Source organism: Pyxicephalus adspersus, chromosome 2 (genome assembly GCF_032062135.1).
Source record: "Pyxicephalus adspersus chromosome 2, UCB_Pads_2.0, whole genome shotgun sequence".
Classification (NCBI taxonomy): domain Eukaryota; kingdom Metazoa; phylum Chordata; class Amphibia; order Anura; family Pyxicephalidae; genus Pyxicephalus; species Pyxicephalus adspersus.
Window position 1 is genome coordinate 149763248 of NC_092859.1, and position 23216 is coordinate 149786463.

The window sequence follows — 23216 nt, forward strand, 5'->3', positions numbered from 1 at the left end:
CATATTGATTTGTATTGAAATACACCAGTCACAATTTTCTTCCTTTCTGTTAGGGGAACGAAGCTGTGAAGAAGATGCGGACGCCAGCGGCGGACAGGCGGTGATACACGATGAACAGGAACGTGTTATCTACAGCTATTCCTTTTTCCATTTTGTATTTGTGCTCGCCTCTCTCTATGTGATGATGACGCTCACCAACTGGTTCAGGTGCGCATTCCGCACATTCTCAGGTGCTGAGTCCTCCTGCCGTGCTGCACAAGAGGCCGGCTAAGAAATAACTCGCTATGATTTACAGTATGTTTAGATTGAGTCCATGAGTGCTCTTATACCTCATTCATGGTGCCTATTGACCATCTCATGTGTGATGCTTGGGCAAGTGCAGCAACTTGTCTTCAAAGAACCCTCTTAATGCTTTGTGCTTTTATTCTGATAATAAATTGGTAGCCATCCAAGAATGTCAGTGGTGAGTTTTGTTGGTCAATTCAGCTAATCTTAGCTATTCAGCTAAAGTTAAGCTGAACGCTGGATAATAGTCACTTAATGTGAATGGGTGTGTTCATCACTGGTTGTCGCCATTTATCAATCCACCATTGTTCCTGATTGGGAATGGCTACTGTTCATTCCTTTGGAGGAGAGCACAGCAGGGTGCCACTTGCCCATCTTCCCTTCTCCCCTCTCTATCGAACAGGAGAGCACCCATTCATTTCTCTGTCATTGGAAACGATGATGAAAGATTGTTTCCGGTGACAGTCCTCTGCTGTCTACTGGATATCTGTATGGGTCTTTATACCTCAACACACAATGGGCCTGATTTATTAAAGTTTGCCAAGATTGAAGACTATATACACTCATAGGAAAACCTGGGTGATCTTCTCCAGTCTTAGAGAGCTATAATAAATCTGCTCAATATATGCTTTACTTCTTGGCTGGGAGTGCAGTTAATCAGTTTTATATCACTGTGCTTTTTTATTTCATCATCTATCACACGCATGTAGATTTGGATCTTGCATATGCTGTCAGATAATTATTCTATGGCATTCTTTAATTAAAAAAGAGCCTTCCTTTGATATATTGAAATCAAGTCTGTTCCTGATTCCTGGGCAGATGAGGTTTGAACTATTGCCTAGTGAGGAAAACTTATGTTGAGGGCAGGAACAGTCCAATTACTGAATGTACTAAAGAATTTATTATATTATCCTTTACGGGGCTTCTACTGGTATTGGAATGAAAGGGCACAAGATGGTTTGGTGATAAAAAAAGTACTTAGTTTAAACATAGAAACTAAAGCTTAGTGAGCATTATGCTGTTCTATCAAATTCAGTGTTTTGGTGAGATACATTACCATTAGTACTTACCTACTTGGTAGATTAAGGTTAGGCGGGTATCTGGAGGATTAGTGTTTAAGGTTAGGTTAGGTTAAGGGTAATTTCTGCTTTATTTAGGGAAGTAGGTGGTGGAGGGTCATGGTTAGGGATCAGGAAGGTTAAGGTTAAACACCAGGCTAGAAAGAGGGACATTAAGCTTTAGCCACCAGGAAGGATGGGGTTAGGTTCTGGCACGGAGAAGGGAGGCTAAGCATCAGGCAGGAAGGGTTAAGGTTAGGCAGGAGGATGAGATTTTAGCACTGGAGGTGGGAAATCTGGAAACAATAGGTCATTTTATTAAGTTATTATTATTATTAATAAACAGGATTTATATAGCGCCAACATATTACGCAGCGCTGTACATTAAATAGGGTTTGCAAATCACAGACTTAAACAGACAGTGATACAGGAGGAGAGGACATATAGGTCATTTCATCAGAACACCGCTACTCCAGGTGCCATTAGTCTCCAGCACAACCTAGAAGGTCATCATGCTGCCTTTGAAGATTTCTAATTCTTGTTATTGGAAGCATAGGCACCTCCCCAGCACTCAGTGGGAAATGCTCAGGTGCTTGGGTAACCTACTCATTGGCCCAAAATTTTCACATAGAATGCTGAGCTACACCATTCCAAAATTTGCAAAGTTGTTCTAGAAGGTCTGCAGGCAAATCAGGAGAAAACAAGGGTATCTGATGGTATTTGATGATATCTTGGATACTGAATTGGCGTTACTTTATTAGTTTTTCTGCACTGAGGTTCTTTTACCATATAAGACTCAAATGTGATTTTTTTTAAAACCTAGAAGTGTTTGGCATTGCTCAGTAAAATACACACATGCTTAGAATGTGTACAGACATATAGCATAAAGCAGCTTATTTCTATCAGATATGGCCCCTTTCTTAGTGCCGTATAGAGAAAGTTGGCCACATCCCAGTTTAATTATCTGAAGAGTAGAATTAATTCTCCCACATGTATGGTACTTGTGAACCTTCCAGCAAGTAATCCCTATTTAATGTACAGCGCTGCGTAATATGTTGGCGCTATATAAATCCTGTTTATTAATAATAATAATAATAATAATAATAACAGCAAATCTAATTGTAAAAAGTTTTATTTTTTAGGCTGATCAAAGCAAATCTTCGAGGAAATTAAAAAAAATGGGTTGGTTCATGGACAGCATAAGCAAATCTGAATAACCAAACCAAAGTATTACTATGTTCAGAATGATGGTGAATGTACAATATAGCTATCACTTTCCCATGTGGCTCGGGTGAGATGCTACATGCTACAGCCAAAACATAGGATGATGGTATGCGGTTCAGTACCGCCAGCTGTAAAATATGCTGGATCTTTAAGAACTAATGTAGCCGTGGGGTTGAGCTGCCGGCAAGGAGCTGCATGGAAATGGTTGTACCTAGGTCTTAGCTTAAGCCCTGTGCAAACGTCAGATGATTGTTGTAGGTAATGATCTTTCGTGATCATTTCCAGTGGCAGATGAACATTCGAGGACTGCACACACGTTATTGTTCTATTCAATGTAGAGGGGGAGACGAACAAGCAATATCCACTGTTCACCTTTCCATAGAATGATCATTCCTGATTGGTCATTCATCGATCTGCCATGGCAGATGAACAATGCTAGTGGACCACTGTACATGTGTCCATTCTAATTCTCAAATTAGCAAATTTTGTGTAATTTAAAAGTATTATCTTTTAAAAATAAGATTTTCAGATTAAAAATCCTGTAGCTGTGCACCTATCCACACAAGCTTAAGACTTATTGTGCCTTTTAACTTCCTGTTATCAAACTGAGGTCTTACAATTGCTAAGCAATTATGTTCTGTAAACTACAAATTCCGCCATCCTCATGTAGATACATGCTTCCCACTATAATACAGGGATGCTGGGAAATGGCTTCTAGCATCTATTTATTTTTACTTTGGGTGTCACATGGTAACATTTGATTCAGAGATAAGAGGAAATATCTGTAATGCAATGCGCAAGCACATTTGGTCTATATAGCAGAAAATGTGTGTGCCATGTGCTTCTATACACTGTTTGGATGCACTTATAAACCTGTTTGCTTACAATGTGGCTTGTTCAGTTTTAGGTTTATTCTGGTTTTAAATATTTTGTTCTACTGAAAAAGTATGCCATCCTGTAAATCATACCGGGTACACAGGCAGGTTGTTCATAGTAGGAATGTTGTGCCCATGATGGCCTTCTGGTGTGTTTATATCACAAACATGATCAGATGGTGCTTTAAAAGTGGGGCTAAAGTAGGCTCCCTCTGCATCACTCCAGGCTCCTAAACACTCCTAATAAAGGAGGCAGTGCATGTAACGAATTAGAGATTGTGCGTATTTATTTTCACAGATTCTAGATTTGGTTTAGGAAACAGGTGAACAGATTCCCTATACAGGTATGTGCAGGGATTTGGAGAAATTAGATCATATGCTTTGTATATTCAGTTTATTTGGTGTAAGGCCTACTCTAGACCGGTGAGCTTTATTCCGTCAGCGAAGCCAGGACAGGTTATTGAGGAGTTAGGTGTGCAAGACTCAGCTATAATTCATTTCTCCTTTGCAGTATTACAGGTGCTCTTTAAAGAGGAATAATATTTATCCCAGCAAGCTGTTTACTATGTATTCATAAGGTCACACACCATGGTAATCTATGTGAGCACCTCGCATGATACACCCTACATATGAGTAATGTTTAATTATCACCATGACTAATGTTTAAAGATCATTGTGTTCTCATGCAGATCCCTTTTCTTTTTGTAGCTATGAAAATTCATCTCTCGAATCCATCTTTACCCACGGTAGCTGGCCCACGTTTTGGATCAAGGTGGCTTCTTGTTGGACATGTGTCCTGCTTTATTTGTGGATTCTTTTGGCACCCACATGCCTTCCCGGACAAAACCAGAGGAACGGACCTCCGCAGAACATGCTAGGACGAAGACAACTGCGCAGAGTCACAGTTTCTAAGTAGTAACTTATTTATAGATGTGGCAACCTTCAGAAAAGACATTGAGATCAGTGCACTTTCTATGGGTAAAGAAAGGAATCTACTGCAAAGTGCTTGGAGGAAACTGGATGAAAAGATAAGCGCTGAACAAACAACTTATATTTGCTGATCAGAGGGGATATAAACTATAACCCTTGAGTCAATGCATACATACTTAGCAGTCATACTTTCTCTCACGTTAACAAGTCAAATACAATCCTTAATGTTCTGTTTGATAGAAACCTTCCAATTTCTCATTTTTTGTATGGTAAGATTAAATAACAAACATCGGATTCATGAATTGAAGACTGAGAAGATGGTATATAAGGATACGGTGGCATTGACCACAGGCATTTTCCAGAAATTGGATTGGCTAATTCACGTCAGTTATCATTTGCACTGCATTTACTATCATGGATTGTTATTTTCTTCACATTTTGTATGTTAGATAACTGACAATTAAACAAATCAATAGTTAATGATCCAATGGTAGAATCATAGCATTTGTAAAAAAAAGTGAGAGCTTTCGGCCCAGCAGTGTTGTCAGGCAGTAAAATCATCTGATAAAGAGAATGTATATTTTGTGTAACAGGCTGTTATCAACAATACCTATTAGATTTAACCACCCTATTCATTCTTACAAGGCCACATCCCTAATATAATATAAAATAGAGGGGTTCCCTCAAAGAATTGGACTTTTCAGGCCAATAAGTACAAATTTTTACAAATAAATATCAAAACCATAACTTTATAAAATGCCATTAAAAACATTAACTCAAAAAGATCTAAAAATGTGCAACAAACACTACAAGAAAATGCCTGTTTGGGTTACACAATCAAAGGGGTACACTCTGTTGAATCCAACAACAATGATTCAACAGGGTGTACCTCTTTGTTGTTAAAATTTGGACTTATTGGCCCATTTTTTGAGGGAACCCCTCAGACCTTTGTAACAGGCTGTTATATCTGACTTCACATCCAGAATGGACAGTGTTACAGGGTGGTGAAGTCTTTGTGTGGGCAGTATATAAAAAGTTCCCCCAATGCTCAATAAATTAAGCGTCAGGGAAGCATTACAGTGGAAAATCTGGTGAACTGACATTCTTGCACTGACCCTTGCAAAAGGCACGAAATGCTCCAGGAATGAATGACACTTGCTTACAAGGTTGTTTTTTTAAGGCTGTCCTTGTTGTGAGTTTAATTTTTGTGAATGAAGGAAAGCTATTAACTCTTCTAGTCTTTCTGAAGCTTTATTCCACCTTTTATTGTTTTTTTTCATTGCCTGAAATGCCAAATATTTTTATAGGAAATGTATCCTGGGAGCAAGGCATGTAGCATTGACAACGACAGGCAGCACAATGGCACTCGTGTACAAGCTGTGCAGTCTGCATACCTCTGCTCTCATCTATACATAATGGGATTACTGCACCAGAGCTACCTGAAGTGTAACATAAAATCCTGGGAGGGAATTACCTTGACTCACAAGGTCAGACCGGATGAGTATAGCACTTACACTGGAACAGTCAGGATTTCTGAAGCTGGAGGGGTCAATGTCCATTGGATCTGTTTAGAAACACAGTGCTGTTTTGTGTCATGACAACATTGTGTGTAAATAGTTATGTACAGATATAGAACAAGGGGGAAACTGCTCCCTATCAGCCTATGCTGTGGCTTGTTTCCAGAGCTCTGAGAAGGATAGGAATTACAGCAAAGAGATTACATTGCTGAAGTGCACAAGCCATGGAAGAATGATAGCTTCCCCCCTCTATTTTTATCTATAAATAAAAGGAAACTTTTTTTTAGTAGTTAATTGCCCGCTACTGTGCTTAGGGATACAATTCCAAATATTCAATGGAACCACAACAAAAGCCTGAAGGGGACCTAAAGTTGACTTGTAACATAGTAGGTTAGGTTGAAAAAAGACAAAAGTCCATCACGTTCAACCACTGGGGAAATAAACATATCCCGGATATCAAACCCAATGGACATAGTTGGTCCAGAGGAAGGCAAAAAAACCCTGGTAACATTTGCACCAACAGGGGAAAAAAATTCCTTCCTGATTCCATGAGGCAATTGTATGTTCCTTTTACAGTTTTTTTTTTTTTTGTGCAGTGCAGTTTAATCTTCCTAGCGGTTCATTTCTTTCCGGTTTTATATATCTAAAAGGGGCACATTGTTTTTCATGAAAATTTATTTTACAGTATAATATAATAGTATGAGTATAATAAAGTTTGAAACACAAAATCATTTTAAAACAATAAATTGAATAAAATAAAAAATCTATTTAAAAAAAAAATAATTTTTTTTAAATTTAAAAAAAAATACATATTATACTCATACTAATATATATATAGAGTTTCTCCATTTAAACATTTTTTGTGCCTTTAACAAAATTTGAATTAGATATAATGATGAATACCAGTGTAGTGTAGCATTGTATTGTAATACTGATAAAGTACCAAACAAATCAAGTGATCAGTCCACCAGACGAGGTATCCAAGGGGAAATTCAAAGCAAAAGGTTGGGAGTCACATGCAAAAGGTCGGTCGAGGCAGCATTCAATCTAAGGGTCAGGAACAGTAAATCAAGTGAAATCACACACCAGCAGCAGGTCAGCCCAGCTTAACATTACAAACAGTTACAGGGGACCGTGAGCAGAAAAGCTATAAAGCCCCGGCAGCCAATGACAGCTCAGGACTGAGATCAGGAATGAATCGGCCTCAAAAATCCCCTTCAGCTGTGTACAGCCTCAAAGTATGTGCTGGGGATGCCCATAAATTACATCTCAGGCTGCACAGCTAAAGGGAAGCAGGGGCTGCTGCTATTTCTTAGTTCTCATTGCTACTGCAAGTGACGTTGCTGGACGGAATTATGGTGTTGGATACTGTGATGGTGAACAGCTTGGGATCGCCTGCCAGATAAGCTTCTCCTAACAGTATACTCAACATTAGCTATAGGACATTACATTGTCTGTACAGTCAAACCAGAGAGAGGACTGCAAGCATGTGTAGTATCAGCAGTTGACCTGATTTATTAAAGCTCTCCAAGACTGGTGAAAATAGACTATCATGGGGGAAGCTGGCCGATCCAGCTAACCTGGAATGGATCTTGTTCAGGTAATAGCAAATCATTGTTTAGAAATCCATTCCAGCTTTGATGGATCTCCTGGGTTCTCCATGATAGCCTATCTTCTCCATGCAACCATTTCACTATTTTCAGATTGATTCCATGTCCTATGGTCATTAATATTAAGATGTATCTGCACAAGGTTTTTCCATCTGGCCTTGATGACGTTATCTAAAACAGCCAAACAATGTGGAATAATATCATTGTGGTGATAGAGGGGATGCAGCTGCTGATTATATCAGTGAACATCTGTGAGCTTCATCATTTTATTACATCTGTTCAGAGGTTTTAAAGAAAGCACTCAAAGCCATATGCTACCATAGCTAATATATTTTTCTGTGTTGGTGTTTATTGGTGAATGTTCAGTGAATTAAAAATAATGATTTTGTTGCGCTTGCTGATTGGTAGGAGAGAGGTATTCACACTGTATTCACACGATTTATTGGGCCTGAATTATCAAAGCTCCTCAAGACAAGATAAGATAAACTATCATAAGAGACCCAGTGGATTTGGTCCAGGACTGAAAACATTTGCCAACTAATAGCAATGATATTTAAAGCAGAACCAAAACTAAAAATGTAAAAAAAAATCACATTTACCTTTAATTACGCAGATTACTCGATCACACTGGTAAAGTTCTTGTTCCGGTCCTGTGCAGTCCTAAAATTCTCCTTTATCCCGGCGCGGGACCTGAACAAGAACTTCACCAGTGCAATTGATGGATCTACAGAGGTAGTGCTGGGCGCCGCCATCTTGGGCCCTCTACTAGATAAGTCACGAGATTGGGTGACAGCCCACTGTAAAGGAGAAAAAAAGTGCCAATCTCACTGAGCATGAATTAGATAGGCATCTCTTTCCCCTCAGTGTAGGAAAATGCCCCTACAATGCCTGATCTCGGGCATGCACAGGAGGAGCAGCCAAGAGCCCCCCGGGATGCGGGACATAGGTATCCTGGGAGGCTCTCCGCTCCCATTCAGTCTTGACCAAGGGGAGGGGCTTCACCTTTTTTTTTTTTTATACATAAAGGGTGTTGCAGTTAAAAAGAAGAATAATATTTTTGCTTTGAAAGGATTATCTACCCGTTTATGTAAAGTAAAAATTTTAGTTTAGGTCCACTGTAGGCAATCCATTCCAGGTTTGCTAGATAATCCAGGTTCTCACATGATAATCTATCTTCTCCAGTCTTGGGGAGCTTTAATAATTCAGGCCCAACATGTAAAGATTCCCCACAACCTTGAGGGCCTATTTACATGAATGTAGAGGAGACAGTTCGGTAACACTTCCCTACCATAGGTAACCCTTATTTGTTTTATGCTAAGGCTATGGTTACGCTTGGGTTTAGATTAGAGTAGAGCAGACCATTGGCAAATATTTCAGCAGCCTGTACCTTCAGTTGGATCCACTCATGTAAAGAAAAATCTATTTATTCAGGAACCCTAATAAGACATTTATCTACCATTTCATGGCTTATTACATGACTGCAAAATCCCTATCACATACTATTTATGGCTTTCCCCTTTTGCCAATCAGACAGAGACTAACGGCAATGGCTTTTGAGTTTTACAGCTCATCAAAATCTCAATGAGCAATGGTCATCGGTCACACCAGTTTTCCATTCATTCATAGACAGATTGCTCTACAGCGGCCATATGTTGGTAAAGGATCTTTGTGAAACAGAATTCTCCAAAAAAATGTTCTTACTCAAGATAAATTGAGAAATTGATATCAAAGGATATTCAGGACACTTTATATAAAACCCAACTGTGGCCAAAATGTCAGGTGCCACTTAACATCCATCTGTACTTATCAATATTATATTAATTTATTATAGCCCCTTTGTCTAAAAGTAGAAGAGGAGCGAGCAGCACCCAGTTGTGCTTTCCTCTATAGGAGTGATTGTTATCGATTGGTTATTCATCAGACCACCATGGAGGAATAATAAACAATGTTGGGCGACCCTTGTACAGCTGTTTCGTTTGTCGGAGATAAGCATGAACTTTCATCTTGAGTGACAATAACGTGTGTATGCAGCCTAACACTAGAGGTTTCATCATGTGTGCCGACATACCAATATAGTCAGGAAATGCTTTGTCATGCTTGTTAACCATTTTTTAGGTATGACCTTTCAATTTCCATTTATCAAGGATATACTGGAAGTGTCTGCTTAGAAGCTGCATGCGCGGGTCTTAGTGCTAAATATTTATTTTAAATTATAGATTTGTGACCTAGCCTGATTGCAAATTTGAAGTCCAACCCCAGCCCAAAGAATTTTTTTGTTTTTGTTTTTGAGAGTTGGAACCTTTTTTAGGTTATATCATGAGATTTGTGCCTCCCTTGGACAGATTGGATGGGGTTGAATTACTAAGGCTAAGTACACTTAGTTTTCGTTGCTGGAAACTGGACGGATGTTGCTGGACGGATCTGTGATCCTCTGTACATGTCAGATTCTTGCCCAAGACAAGCCCGATCATTTGTATTGGCCAAGAATCATCTGACTTGTGTATATACCCTAAAGTGGAGGCGTAGAGCGGGTTCATTTTGCAAAGTTTTGTGAGTGTGATGAAAACAATTTTTGCAAAAAATGCTCAATAATCTGCAAGGAAAATAATCAGATCTTAGCTTGCACATGATTGGAACCAACAGAACTTCCCCTTATTCACTAAGCGAAGGGAAAACTGCCTTTTCTAAGTTAACAACCTACACTCCTTTAGTAAACCAAACCCTTATGTCCCTCATATACTATTTTGATACCCATCAAACACACCTGAAGATAATGGAAATTGCCACAGCAGAGACACAAATACTATGTAAAACTTGACGACAAAGCATAACTATTGGGTTTCCCTCATGTCCATTACTAGGACTGCCATTAGAAATTCCCTGGTCCTAAAGTTCTAGCATTGCAAAAGTCAAGCTCTTTTCACTGGAGCCCGGTACAGAAGTCCCTCCCGTCCCTCTCCTCATGGCGGCCTTACCTATATGGAATTGGAAGCTCCGGTATAGGAACAATGTTTTGTAACATAGTAACAGTAAAAATATTGCAGTGGGTACATAGCCAGCTTTTGAATTTGATGTAATAAAACTGAGATGACATTTCCTTCATATCTGCAGGTTAATGGATTTTATGTAGTAAGCTTCCCAATTATAATGTCAGCAATTTCTCTTTTCTTCTGTAAATTGCAGACAGCAAAGCCTGAATACAATTTGCACACAAGGCAATTTACACAGCCGTGAGAAGTAATTAAGTGATCGAGCAGACTAATCCTCTAAGCAACCTGTCATACCGAAAAAAGAAATAACGTTAATCTCTGTGTCTCAGCAAGTCAACGCTGACTTCATTTCTTTCCTTCAAAAAATGTTTACCATTAACAAAACTTGAGTACATCTGAAAATGATGAATGCCAGTAAGAAATAATTTCTAAATTTACTAACAGTATAAGGAGATCAAAAATAGTATCACTATTTTTAGACTTTGGAAAGCGAATGGTCCAGGCCAGGTGTCATGACTTCCCGAACACTTGCCCGCCGTGGGTTCAGGTGATTGAGATTGACTTCAAGTGTTGAGTTTATGATCATCTTGCTTGGCAAGACTAATCCTTATTGTTTTCACAGTTATGCTCAAATTTATTGTATTAGAGTATTCAAACCCCAAAGATAAAGCTTTTTTAGGAGTAGAACTTTTGTCAGGTTCTTATCGCTGTCCATGTTTTAGTTGGGGGGGGGGGGGGGGGGGGGGGATTGAACTCTTCCATTTGTCCCTGAGAGTTGTCACCAGACAAAAAATAGGCGAATGATTTGTCACCTGAACAGGTAAAACATTTTCCAGTGTGGACATTTGTTTAAGTATGCAAGTGCATTATATGCCATCTTCAAAACTTTTTCATAAATGGCAATTCATGAAAGTCAATAATGAAAGTGAAGAGAGTGAATTATAACATTTCTAAAAATCCCCCATGTATTTATTAAGGCCAAACTTTAGTTCCACAATTAACAACTGGAAGCAGGCATGACTTTATTGCAGATGGGAAAGGCAATGTCTCTACTTACCTGCCTGTTCACAATCTTTTTTTTCTTTTAAGACTGTGGGTAGCACGGTGGCTCAGTGGTTAGCACTTTGACCTTTGCAGCGCTAGGTCCCAGGTCTGAATCTCAGCCAGGACCTAGAGTTTGCAGGTTCTCCTTGTGTTTGCCTGGGTTTCCTCCCACATTCCATAAACATGCAATTAGGTTAATTGGCTTAATCAAAAAAAAAAATGACCTTAGACTGTATTGAAGACATATGACTATGGTAGGGACATTACATTGTGAGCCCCTTTGAGGGACAGGTATTGATATGACTATGGACTTTGTAAAGCGCTGCATAATATGTTGGCGCTATAGAAATACAGTGTCATAATAATATTCTGCACTAAGCTGTGCTTGAGAAGCTCTGTGTAGAATGACCAGATATGCCAGATATCCTAACATTCCCCAGAGCTGCCAAGACTAAATCAGCTCCCACACGCATTGCGTTTTTCCGGCCTGGATAATTAGGATGGCCGATGATCCAGCACCTAGAATAAGCCTGGGAGAAGATGGCCACACCCACGATGGAGAGAGGACAGGTGAGCAAAAAATTGCAATCAAGCAGGTACATTCATTTTATTGCAGAAAAGGCCTGTCTAGGTGCAATTTTTTATTTTAAACATTTAGTTCTGCTTTAAGGCCTTGGTGGGGTGTTTAGGTTGTATGATTTTAAAATATACTTTAAAGACCTACATCCAATTCTAAGAATGTAGGTAGTTGTTGTAGGGCTATGAACTACTTTAAAGTGATTTTAGTAAATTTTGAAAAAGACAATAATTTCATTCATTTTTAGTGTACGTAAATCTGCATGCACATGGCTATCACTATCTATGCATGTGGTCGAGCATGTTTTGCAAAAAAATTCCAATACTGACTGATCAAATTACTAATTTTTTGCACACACATGTTCTGGATTGCGCTCATGGATCAGCTTGTATAGATATTGTACCTTGCTACAATAATGAGAGCTACTTGGGAAATTACTTTAGTTTTTATAAGCTGCCCAAAGTAACAAATCAGTGCAGTCATATGGCGCCGTCCATGCAATGGATATGGTTCCTTTTAGCCCCTTTTGTTTACTTCCATTAACCTCATTCTAGCATTGAGTGGCTGTCTTCCCATAAAACATATTTAGGAGAGCTTGTTACCATACATAAGGTACCAACAGATTTAAGATTTTGGTACCTTTTGTAAGCTGTCATTTAATTAGTCACAATCCAGCCAATTGCCAAATTACCATCCATGCTCACATCATTACCATGGGCATATTGCGATCTATAAACCTGAATGCTTACCTATGTATGTGACTACTATTCCCCCATTATTTCAGCGAACAATACATTAGCATCCGCAAAAAGAGCAAACATGCCACCATCTACTTCTATCCTGAACAGAAGTCTGCTATGTGTGCTTTATTTGGTGTCCCATGAACATATTCCCATATCCCATATTGATATTAGTGAGGTCAGATAAATAAATATACACATATATACATCTATATATATATATATATATATATATATACATATATATATATATAGACAATGTGCACTTTAATGGCAGGAGCTGGCTATGATTCAGTCCTGAAATTGAATTTCTCACACTGATTGCCACACCATTGTTAAGATGTACTATAAAGTTTGGGTGGATCCTAGAATATATATAATTTATTATTAGGAAATTAGTGAACTTTGGAGGACATCTATCTTATGAACCGTGTTGTGCACCAAATGGAGGCAGCTGGCATGACAGACAAAACCGTTTTCTTTGTTCATTATTTTTAATACCTGTGTTGTAAACATAACTCAAATACACAATCTCATTCATAGCAGACCTCACATACACCTTTTGTTCATAATACCTTGTATAAATATAGGAAATCTTGCACACGTTTACATAACTCATTGCATTTATAAGTGAAAGTTCATTTCCAAAGCATGTGAAAATAAATTATGCATACTGCAGATGCATTTCTCTGTTTTTTCATATAAATATAGAGCTTAATATACATCTTAATATAGCTTGCAAAAATAGGAAATCTTGAAATTGTATTTGGTTTAGAAGGTAAAATGCACAAGTTGGCAGGTTTTGCCAAAGAAAACCTTTGTGGCTTTAGAATGTAGAAAAGATACCTTATGGGACATGTCTTCCTATCACTAACCAACCCCAATCCTCTTCCTTTCAAACCTAAACTGTACTAAAGTTTATATCCTCAAAGGTGACATTCTTTTCCGTGCTTGTCAGGAACCTTTTGACCTGAATGGAGCCATAAGGAAAGGATTTTCAGTCCCTTTATACGGACTAATTCAAGTGACATAAATAGGAACATGGCAACTGTTGCAGAGACTTTGTATCTGACATGTTATAAACAACCAAAGAGGAAGGCGGGATAGAGAGGGTAGGGGTTAGCAATTGTTTAATAAAGGGTAGAACTCTGAAGCTACACCAAAAAGTACCTGGACCTCAAAACGGACTTACCTGGTGTCTGTCATTTCTATAGGCCTACATACGTATGTCATCTGTAGCAGAGGTAGTGCCAAACATGCTTTCCAGACTCCTTAATATATCTTACATAATGGGAGCCTAATGCATCAGAAAATCAAAAAGTTACCAATGGCTACCAATACATTTTAAACTTGACCTAGAAGTTTTATATTGACTAGTGATCTATCAAGTAGAGAAAGAGTCCAAATGCCTTGGCACATACATTGGAGAACCGACCTAATCTTTCATAGACTTGGACTTTATAGCTGACCTAATCTAATTGTTGAAACATGGACGCCTACAGTATGTGAAGTGCTTCAATTGTAGTCTAAGGCTGTGTACTAACGTCAGATGATTCTCGGCCGATATGAGCCTCAGACACATGTTGTTCATGGATCTGTACTAGCAGATTCATGAACAACAAAAGACAAACAAGTGCAATGGAAATAAAGGGAGAAGAGTGCAGTGGGGTGCCACTCGCTCGTTCTCCACCCCCCCCTTGACACAAAGCTGTGTGTACAGTGCTCGTTCATTCATCTGTCAGTCATTTGTCATTTGAAATGATTGTGAAAGATGGTTTCCAATGACAAAAATCTAGCATGTGTACATAGCCTAAAGCTGTACACGCTTCTCCAAACTGATATAAAGCATGCCCATTTCAAATCAGTCAGCCCCTCTTGCATTCAAGACCATAGGTGAGCAGCAGATTTCTGAAGACACGTCTGAACACCAGGAGGGCAATGTTAGATAAGGCATTGTGTGCAGCCTGGGTCTAGAATCCAATTGGCTTCACATAGACTGGTTTGTTGCATATCCGAAGGTTCCTGCTCTTCAGTATTGCTGTTATCCTTGGCACATTTTAGGTAACTTTCAATTCACTTGTAAGAATCACTAATACTTGGCCATTCAGGCCATTCCAATTACAGTATCTGTGTAAAAGCTCACCAATGACCATTTTATACATCATCAGCGGTCTACCATCTCTGCTTTTTTCCACCATTGCAAAATACTTGGTGTTCCGGTTTTGGGGGATCCCATGACCTCCTCCCATGGGGTAGTGCTCAGGTTTATCTGGTCACATAAGGATGGGGTGCCATGTCGCATACAGTTAGGGTTAGATCTGATACCCCATAATATTGTGGTTGGGATAGAACTAGGAGCAGCAGAAGAGCTGTAAGTTGTTGGGGAATGTTGGGCTTTACATAAATACTGTGACCGAATGGGCAAGGTTAGGGGGATCTCCGAGCATAGCTGATGAACAGATCAATGGTTTTACTTTTGGCCACAAACTCCTAGGCTGTGTCACCTATTTCTTCTAAGTGTGATATTATGAGAATGTATGTGTAAAGGATACAATTTTTTTGGTTTACTTGTCTCGTTGTGAACTTTTCCCATTTCCTTGGCAATGTAGCACTCCTTCAGGCTTTTACTTTGTTTTTAAGCAGATTAACTGCACATTCCTTTGGATACAACGCCATTAGTTTTAACACCAGCCATCATTAAATAGTACATGATGTCCGCCTTTACCACTAGACCAATAACAATTCAAGTGGGCTGTATCCAAGAAACAAAAAAACAGCACATAGCAATATAAAAGGAACCGTTATCATTAGTTGTCGGTGTAATATTGTCTCTTATCACAAGCATTACTGGTTCTGCTGTGACTTTATTTGGTATCCATACTTGGCACATTCTTGGTCAAGATCCCGGAGCAGTTTGTCCTCCTTTGGTCTATATGGGCGCACAAAGCTGTGAGACTCTAGCAATATTCGGTTTAGAGTATGTTCGTAGTTGACATGCCTCCTGGCCATTAGAATATATTCCCTTTTCTCCAGCAGGTTGGGACAGTCACAAGTGTTTGGAACCCAGATATATTCTCTTCTCAGAATAGGGAAATTGTTCTTATAGGTTACAATCACCTGCACATCATAACGCGTCTCTCTTCCCACAATCTTCTTACTGATGATTCTTCCTCTGAACACTGCAAATTCAAAGCAAACATCAAAGCATGTTCATAACTAAATCTTCGGCTAGGATGGGTCTGCTTGTCTGTTGGCAGAGCTAGAAAAGAAATCACACAGACTTACCAAAGTCCTTCTGACAATATTGCTTCATTTTATTTTGATATCCTTTGATTTTTCTGCATTTTCCACAATTGTCTGCAAATACATTTGTTGGCAATTAATGCTGTGCAAAGAACAATCAAACATATAAAACTGCAGGGTAAAAAGGGTTCCATGTATGGTCAGTAATATAAAATATAATATATACAACACAGACAACAAACTATATACACTATATAATAAATATACAATCCTCACCTTATCTTTAAAATCTTGGAAATTCAAAGTGCTTTATTATGCATTCCATGATAACATCTATAGTAAAATTTTGTCCTATTAACCTCCCTGTGTGAAGAGGGAATCTTACATTTGGAGGAAAATAGAAGTCACTAGAAATGGGAAGGCCACATGGGCAACAGTTAAAGTTGTGCTCAATATTTGCAAAATAAACTGCTTAGTTTTGCTTTACAAGATGGGCTTTTATGTTCACTTCAGGAAATCTATAAAAAATAATCACTGGCCCAACATTTCAAACTTTAAAAAGGACCCAGACCTGACCTCGATGGTGAACAACACTCACTTTTTACAAACTTTTTCCTCTCCTCGTTGGGTACACAGGTGTCTTACCCAATATAAATGAAAATGTGCCAGATGCAGCCCAGTTTGACACAAACTACCTCTCTGATACACCTTGCTTCTTATGGTGGAGGATAACGTCCCCCAGCTGTTTTTAATTAAGCAGGAACTTACATATTGAATTTACCCAACAACTCCTTAAAATACTAGGTGCTACCAAACTCTACATGTCCTCCATTTCATTTTCCCAGACACCCAGGCTGTTGCTGGTACTGTGGTTCCTCACCACATGATTTACATCTTCTGGTGATCTCCCACATTGCCCCCTAATTTGGGATCAAATCTATACCATTACTCATGGATTTACTGCATATCCAATCTCCAGATTCTTCCTTCCTAGGATATCTACCAAAGCAAGGCAAATTCTCCTCTTACATAGTTGTCCCTGGAGCATTTGGAAGATTGCCTCTCAATTCTCAGTTCTCAGGACAAGTCTAAAATTCTGTGTTCCATTCTTTTTTTATTTGTTAGAATGGTCAAAAATTGAGGACTAAGGCCTTCCTTACTATTTACAATACTAAACAAAAAGCTTTTTATTAGGGATATACTTCATTGTTTTGACAAAATGCATAGAATAGACCAGTGTGTCACAGTTGGGATTCAGTAGAACCCTAGGGTTCAGCCAAAGGTTTCTAGGTCTTTCTTGAGCAATGGGCATTTTGTGACTCTTAGGTCAGTTACCACTGATACCAATAATCTATTTGGCTATCTATAAGGCAATCTCTCTAATGGCCAACAATGTAGGAGACATTCATCTTATTCACCACCAGGCTAATCAACTATGAACTAGGCATATCACAAATATTTACTGTGGTTCCTTGAGACCTTAAGGTTATTTCAAGGGTTCTCCATGTTAAAGAGGTTAAGAAAATCTGGAATAGACCTACTAAAATCTTGTGCCTAGATGTCATTTGATGTCAATAGATCTAAACATTTAGCAGGTACATTCCTTTATATGTTCTGGGTATGTTCCAGGATAAAAAAAAATGTAAAATTTTAACATATCCCTTGTAAATATTACGGTTGAAACATCTTTTATACTAAACTCCGTAAATACCCTTTTTTATCAACCATGTCCACCAGCAGTGAGTAGCTGGGTAGACCCATTAAATCAGGCTTTTCCAGTATATACAGAGTAGATGTACCGATTAAAGCTTTTCCGTAGATTAAGTCTAAAATTGTTGTCAAGGACTGCTATGGAAAAGCTTTGCTGGTTGTGGAAAGAGACCTAGGTAGTATATGCAATGAGAAAACCATTACAAATACAGTTCTAGGCATGGTAACCCCCAAAGATTAAGTAAAAATGGCCAAGTGGTTGTCAAACTTATATTAGCTATATCTGTAAGTTTTTCTTTCTTATGTTTAGTGGTTGTAAGGACCAACTGCTTATTAAACGTTCACTCTTTATTAAAATATACAGTAATTAATTCTAAAAAACTTGACACCATCAGAAATATACATTGGGGTTAATTTACTAAAGGAATCAGGACTGTAACTGAGCTAACCAAAATCCCTCTTGCAAGTGGGTTGATTAATTTTGCAACCTATATCACTTTAGTAAACCAACCCGATTGTGTGCTTTATTGTTTATTGCAGGGGTGCCAAACAGGTGGATCGCGATCTACAGGTAGATGGCAAAGGCAATGCGAGTAGATCGCGGAGCCCTGCCTTTCAAAAAAAACTCTACAGCGCACAGGAATTATTAAGTCCAAGTTTTTATTGGTCATTTTAAAAGTAGCTCGCAAGCCAAAAAAGTGTGGGCACCTCTGGTTTATTGTATAATGGGGAGCACTGATGGAGAGTTACAAAAGTCTCCTGCCAGTTTGTGCATGCAAAGACTACAATGAAAGTCCATTTTGTAAATAACAGGCGTGCCGGTCATTTAAAGTTTCAATGGATCAGAATTGTATACTAAAAACATTTTTGTCAACCAGTCACTGTGTCTGTATATCCAGTGTGGGTAGTAAAGTAAACCCTTGGAGCAGCATGAGGTCATGTTGAATTAATTATACAATATTGTTAAAAATATGAATCTGTAATGACTGAAAATATTCGGTTTCAAACATAACAATAGACAGTTCACCCAGGGACTAATGCAGAGCCACAATTAATATCTCTGTGTTACAGGATCCTTTCCAGCAGGGTACTCAGAGATAAAATCGGACACTTGTGAGGCCATGTTCCTTCCTCTAGAGAATGAGACTGCGATATAACTCGTGTTTAGCCCATATCAGTCTGTTACAATATCATCTAAGAAAACAAAGCTGTGAATGCTCACACGCCCCATTCCTTTCCACACTGGTGGGAGTTCACCATATAACCCTGCTCGGGAAGTTTGAAGCTGGCACTATGCCAGGGTGTTTTTGCCAAATAGCTGACATCCTGACATTTTTTTTCCAGATAATTTTCTGCATCTTCGCATTGCCACTCCTGAAATGATATCCTGTTAACAGATCAAAGGTAACATTTACAGTCAGCCAAGCAGAAACTATGAGTAAAAATGGGAGTCCAATGCTAAGTAGAAAAAAATGAAAATCTATTTGTGTAGTTACCACTAAAGACCCCTCTGATACTGGAGTGGGGTGCACTGGAACTTTCCACAAACTGCAATTAATATAGCACCATTACTGGTTCAAAACTGAGCACCATGAAACCTACAATTAACATTAAGACTGCAGTTTGAGAAACTATGTACACATGTGATATGATTCTCACCCAATACAAACAGTCCGGCTCGTCTCAAATGAGAATCTGATATGTGTACAGCGGTTGCCCAACACAGAATGACCGCTATATGTGTCAATGGAGAAGAGCACAGCAGGGTGCCACTTTCTAATTCTTCCCCTCCCTGTAGAACAGAATGGCATAGTGTGCACAATGCTCATTCATTCATTGGTCATTCTTTTGTCACGGGAAACGATCATAAAGGATCATTTCGGGCAATGAAAATTGCATGTGTATGCAGCCTGAGCATCTTGATAATGGAACACTATCCCTAAGAATATATTAACTTAAAGTTACAATGGACATCTCCGAGTAGAGGTGTTTTTCATTTTGTGTAGACAATATTTAATGTCAATTAAATTAAACTTATGGCAAGTCAAATTTTGCTATTAATGTTAGACACGAATAATGAGAGTAACATTATGGGGTCTATGGGGTTGATTTTGTATAGGCTGTTTACTTAGATTAGTTAATTATTCACCCACAATGTAGTGAATGCTCCATGTGCAAAGAATGCTCAATCACGTACAAGGAAATCCAATAAAAAGCATCTTGCGTGCATGGGATTTATTAGCTAAAGTCAGCAGCGTTTTACCTCTTTTACTGTACTTGGTGAAATATACCTTGCAAAGGGGATCATTGATTTTACTAAGGGAAATTCCTTCAATGATTTAAAAAATAATCCCAATGAATTTTTTTCTTCTATTTTACATCTTCCTGAGGAAAGTTCTTGTCTCATTTCTGTAGCACTGCTTGTGGTCTCCAATCCAAACAAGTCTCTAATTTTAATGCTGGTTCTGCCTGTTTCTTGTTTCCATATGAGACCTGCAGAAACCCTTTAAAACTCACGCAATCCACACAGCTGACTGCATATACCAACAAATGGCACATGAGGGAATCTGGTTGTGAGTGCAATTGATTGATATCCAGCCTATCTGTCCAGCCGTCGCTATACTATTTTTATATATATGCACATGTAATATGTTCATTAGCCTGCCAAATGCAATAAACCTACCACCTTTTTGGTTAATCCTTCACTTATACAAAATTAACTAAGTTTCCTGGGTAAATACTCATCATACTTATACTGGATCATACTAGAAATTCTTTATATCATGCACAATTGCATGCTGCTTTAATAAATAGAAACCTCCATCCAAAGACATTCAAGGATCTAACACTATCAGGGGCATCTATTTGTTGCACCATCATAGCGCTTAATTCCACTGGCAATCATGTCAATACTGTGTCATTCACTGACATTGGATTGGCACGAGGAATTACAGTGACAGCAGACCCTTCTATATAACCTGTAGCTGACCAATGATTCAACCCAGCACTCCAAAATGTAAGCCCTTTCTGCGTCAACTTTTTACCAGTCCAATTAACTACCTAACTGTGGCTCATAATGTGCTTTCCACCATCCTGCAAATAAGCTATGCTCCGCTTCCATGATGCTCGACATGACCGCATGCATGTCTCTGTAGCAGTGCACCCATCATTTCAGATGGATGATATAGGAACATAATATTCAGATTTTGGTGGCACTGACAAGAGGAGATCTGAGGCTTGTGTTGGCAGAAGAGTATCCCAAAACAGAATCTAGAGAAAACTTAGGGTACAACTCTACTTAACATTTCTTTTGAACTTGCCATGGTTGTAACCTCTGTTACCCTTAGGAAATTGTACTTGAAATTGCAGTAAATTGTCAGAATTATTTTACAGCCACTCAATAAAATGTAATATTCATATATGAATAGATGCGGCTCAGTTAGTCTCTTTTCTTGTAAAGTCATGAGTGCTTTGAGTGCTTAGAAATGGAAATCCTTGGTAGGTTATGCTGGTTGGGGGAAGATATTTTGTCCTATTTATTAGAACTGGAATGTGAAGATTTTATGGGCCAATTTATCTGCACACAAAACCCAGTTCTATCTTTAGAATAAGGAATAGGCATAAATAGATAAATATATTTGCCTTCGAAATCCCTGCTATCCTTGGCATAGGTCTACAAATGCCTTAGTCGTAAAGACAGCCCAAGTGGTATATAAAAGTTTAGTTAGTTATTTAATGTATTCTGCTGTTCATGTCATGTTTGTGATCATCTATACTTGGCTTTTCTGCATAGATAAAATCAGCCTAATGAAGGAAATCACTATCCTTCTGTTGATTTCTAAACACATTGGTAGAATTGGTACATATCAAAGGCTTTATTTAGTTTGAACTATACCTGGAAACAACTGCTGAACATATCTTGTAATAGACCAAGTTTTTGGCATAATTACAAGATGATCCACAGTAATAAAGTCAACCCATGCTTAGTGGCTCTTTCTCTAGAGCTATCTCACCCCCCAACCCACCACCACCACCCTACGATATGTGTCCATGTGTACTTTGTTCAGATGAATGGGTATTTTGAACCGAATCAAATTTTGAACCATTCCAAACCAGATTCCTCCAACTCTATGATGTCCACGCGTTACTCATCATTGCTTAATTGTATTATTGCAGTATGAACTGCAGCCTAAAAGCAGACGGTTCTTTAAAAAAAAAGTAAATTAAACCATATTGAAAAATGATAGACATAGGGCTACTAGAAGTTCACAAGACATGGTCAGTATTATTTGGGGTGTTACGTGGAACAATACAATACTGAAAACAAGTACTCAGGATATGTAAGGTCAGCTAAGATTTGTGCAGTATGTGCAAAACTTTTTAAATCCATTATTAGGCTTGGGATCACACTTCCAATTGCCCAGTTTGGAAGAGTAGGGAAGGGTAAAGCCTTAATTCTTTTTCCACTCATGTCCAGAGGGATCACTCTTAGGTTTTCTTAAAAGTTTAAATCTCTTAAGCTAGCTGTCCCCGTAGAAAGTGACACTATTTTGGGGTTTCCCTCACTCTTAGTCAAAGTGAGATTGGTCATGAAGGGATAGCAACAGTTCTATCCCCACCAAGGACTAAAGTGAGGACAACAACGTGTGCTCTATCCCCTCACCAAAAAAGTCCTGAACAGAAAAAAAATCTGCAACCATAATAAAACATGGACCACAGGCAAACCTCAGTGTCTCTTAGCCAAACAAGTTCCACCATACTAATGAAGTATACAAAATATAATTTCAATCATAATGATACAAAATCCAAGCATTTATGAATACCATTTTCACAATGAGCTCAGGGATGTTCACTGATGAAGGCACCAAAAAGCTTTCAGGATATTTCGGGAAAATCGGCCCACATTTATGTAACTGACTTTCATAAAGTAAACTATTCTGTTATCATCAGGGCATGATAAAACACATTTATCTATAGTTTAATCTCTTAAGAACAGGCTTAGACTATGAGTACATAACCCTCAGGCCTAAACTAGGAGGCAATTTTAATGTGTACTGAATGATTTAACCACTTGTTATGAATCACTTTCTTGGTAAAACAATAATTACAAACTGCTACAAATGAAGTAAAATTAATAATAAGAGGTCACATCCTGGGTGCCGCCATCTTCTTGCTCTTCTTCTTACATCACCTGAACTCATACTGCGCAGGCGTGGGATCGGGTGACGTAGATGGGGGAAAAAAAAAGGGCCGATCTTACTGACCATGCGTGAGATTTTTTTGCTGTCTCTGACTGCTAGTATTACCAGATTTAGAGTTTGGAGATTTAGTGATGGTAGTATCATGCTACAGAGAAAGCTGTACTGGAAGACAAATATCTTTCTATTTCATCTACATCATCAGTTCTTTCTCA

General features: G+C 38.5%; 2 protein-coding genes across 4 annotated transcripts in view; one reads left to right on the forward strand and one right to left on the reverse strand.

Moving 5' to 3' along the window:
* SERINC4 (serine incorporator 4) overlaps positions 1–4860 on the forward strand; it is a 30328-nt gene extending 25468 nt beyond the window's left edge. For all 3 annotated transcript variants that reach the window (XM_072402764.1, XM_072402763.1, XM_072402765.1), the window contains 2 exons: positions 54–207; positions 4151–4860. In XM_072402764.1, coding sequence (XP_072258865.1) covers positions 54–207; positions 4151–4358 — 362 coding nt within the window. In that variant the 3' untranslated portion in view covers positions 4359–4860. The remainder of the gene's footprint in view (positions 1–53; positions 208–4150) is intronic.
* An 8595-nt stretch (positions 4861–13455) lies between these two features.
* LOC140324691 (ADAMTS-like protein 5) overlaps positions 13456–23216 on the reverse strand; it is a 60600-nt gene continuing 50839 nt past the window's right edge. The window contains exons 11-12 of the mRNA XM_072402766.1: positions 16136–16207; positions 13456–16029 (exon numbers count right to left, since the gene is read on the reverse strand). Coding sequence (XP_072258867.1) covers positions 15695–16029; positions 16136–16207 — 407 coding nt within the window. The 3' untranslated portion in view covers positions 13456–15694. The remainder of the gene's footprint in view (positions 16030–16135; positions 16208–23216) is intronic.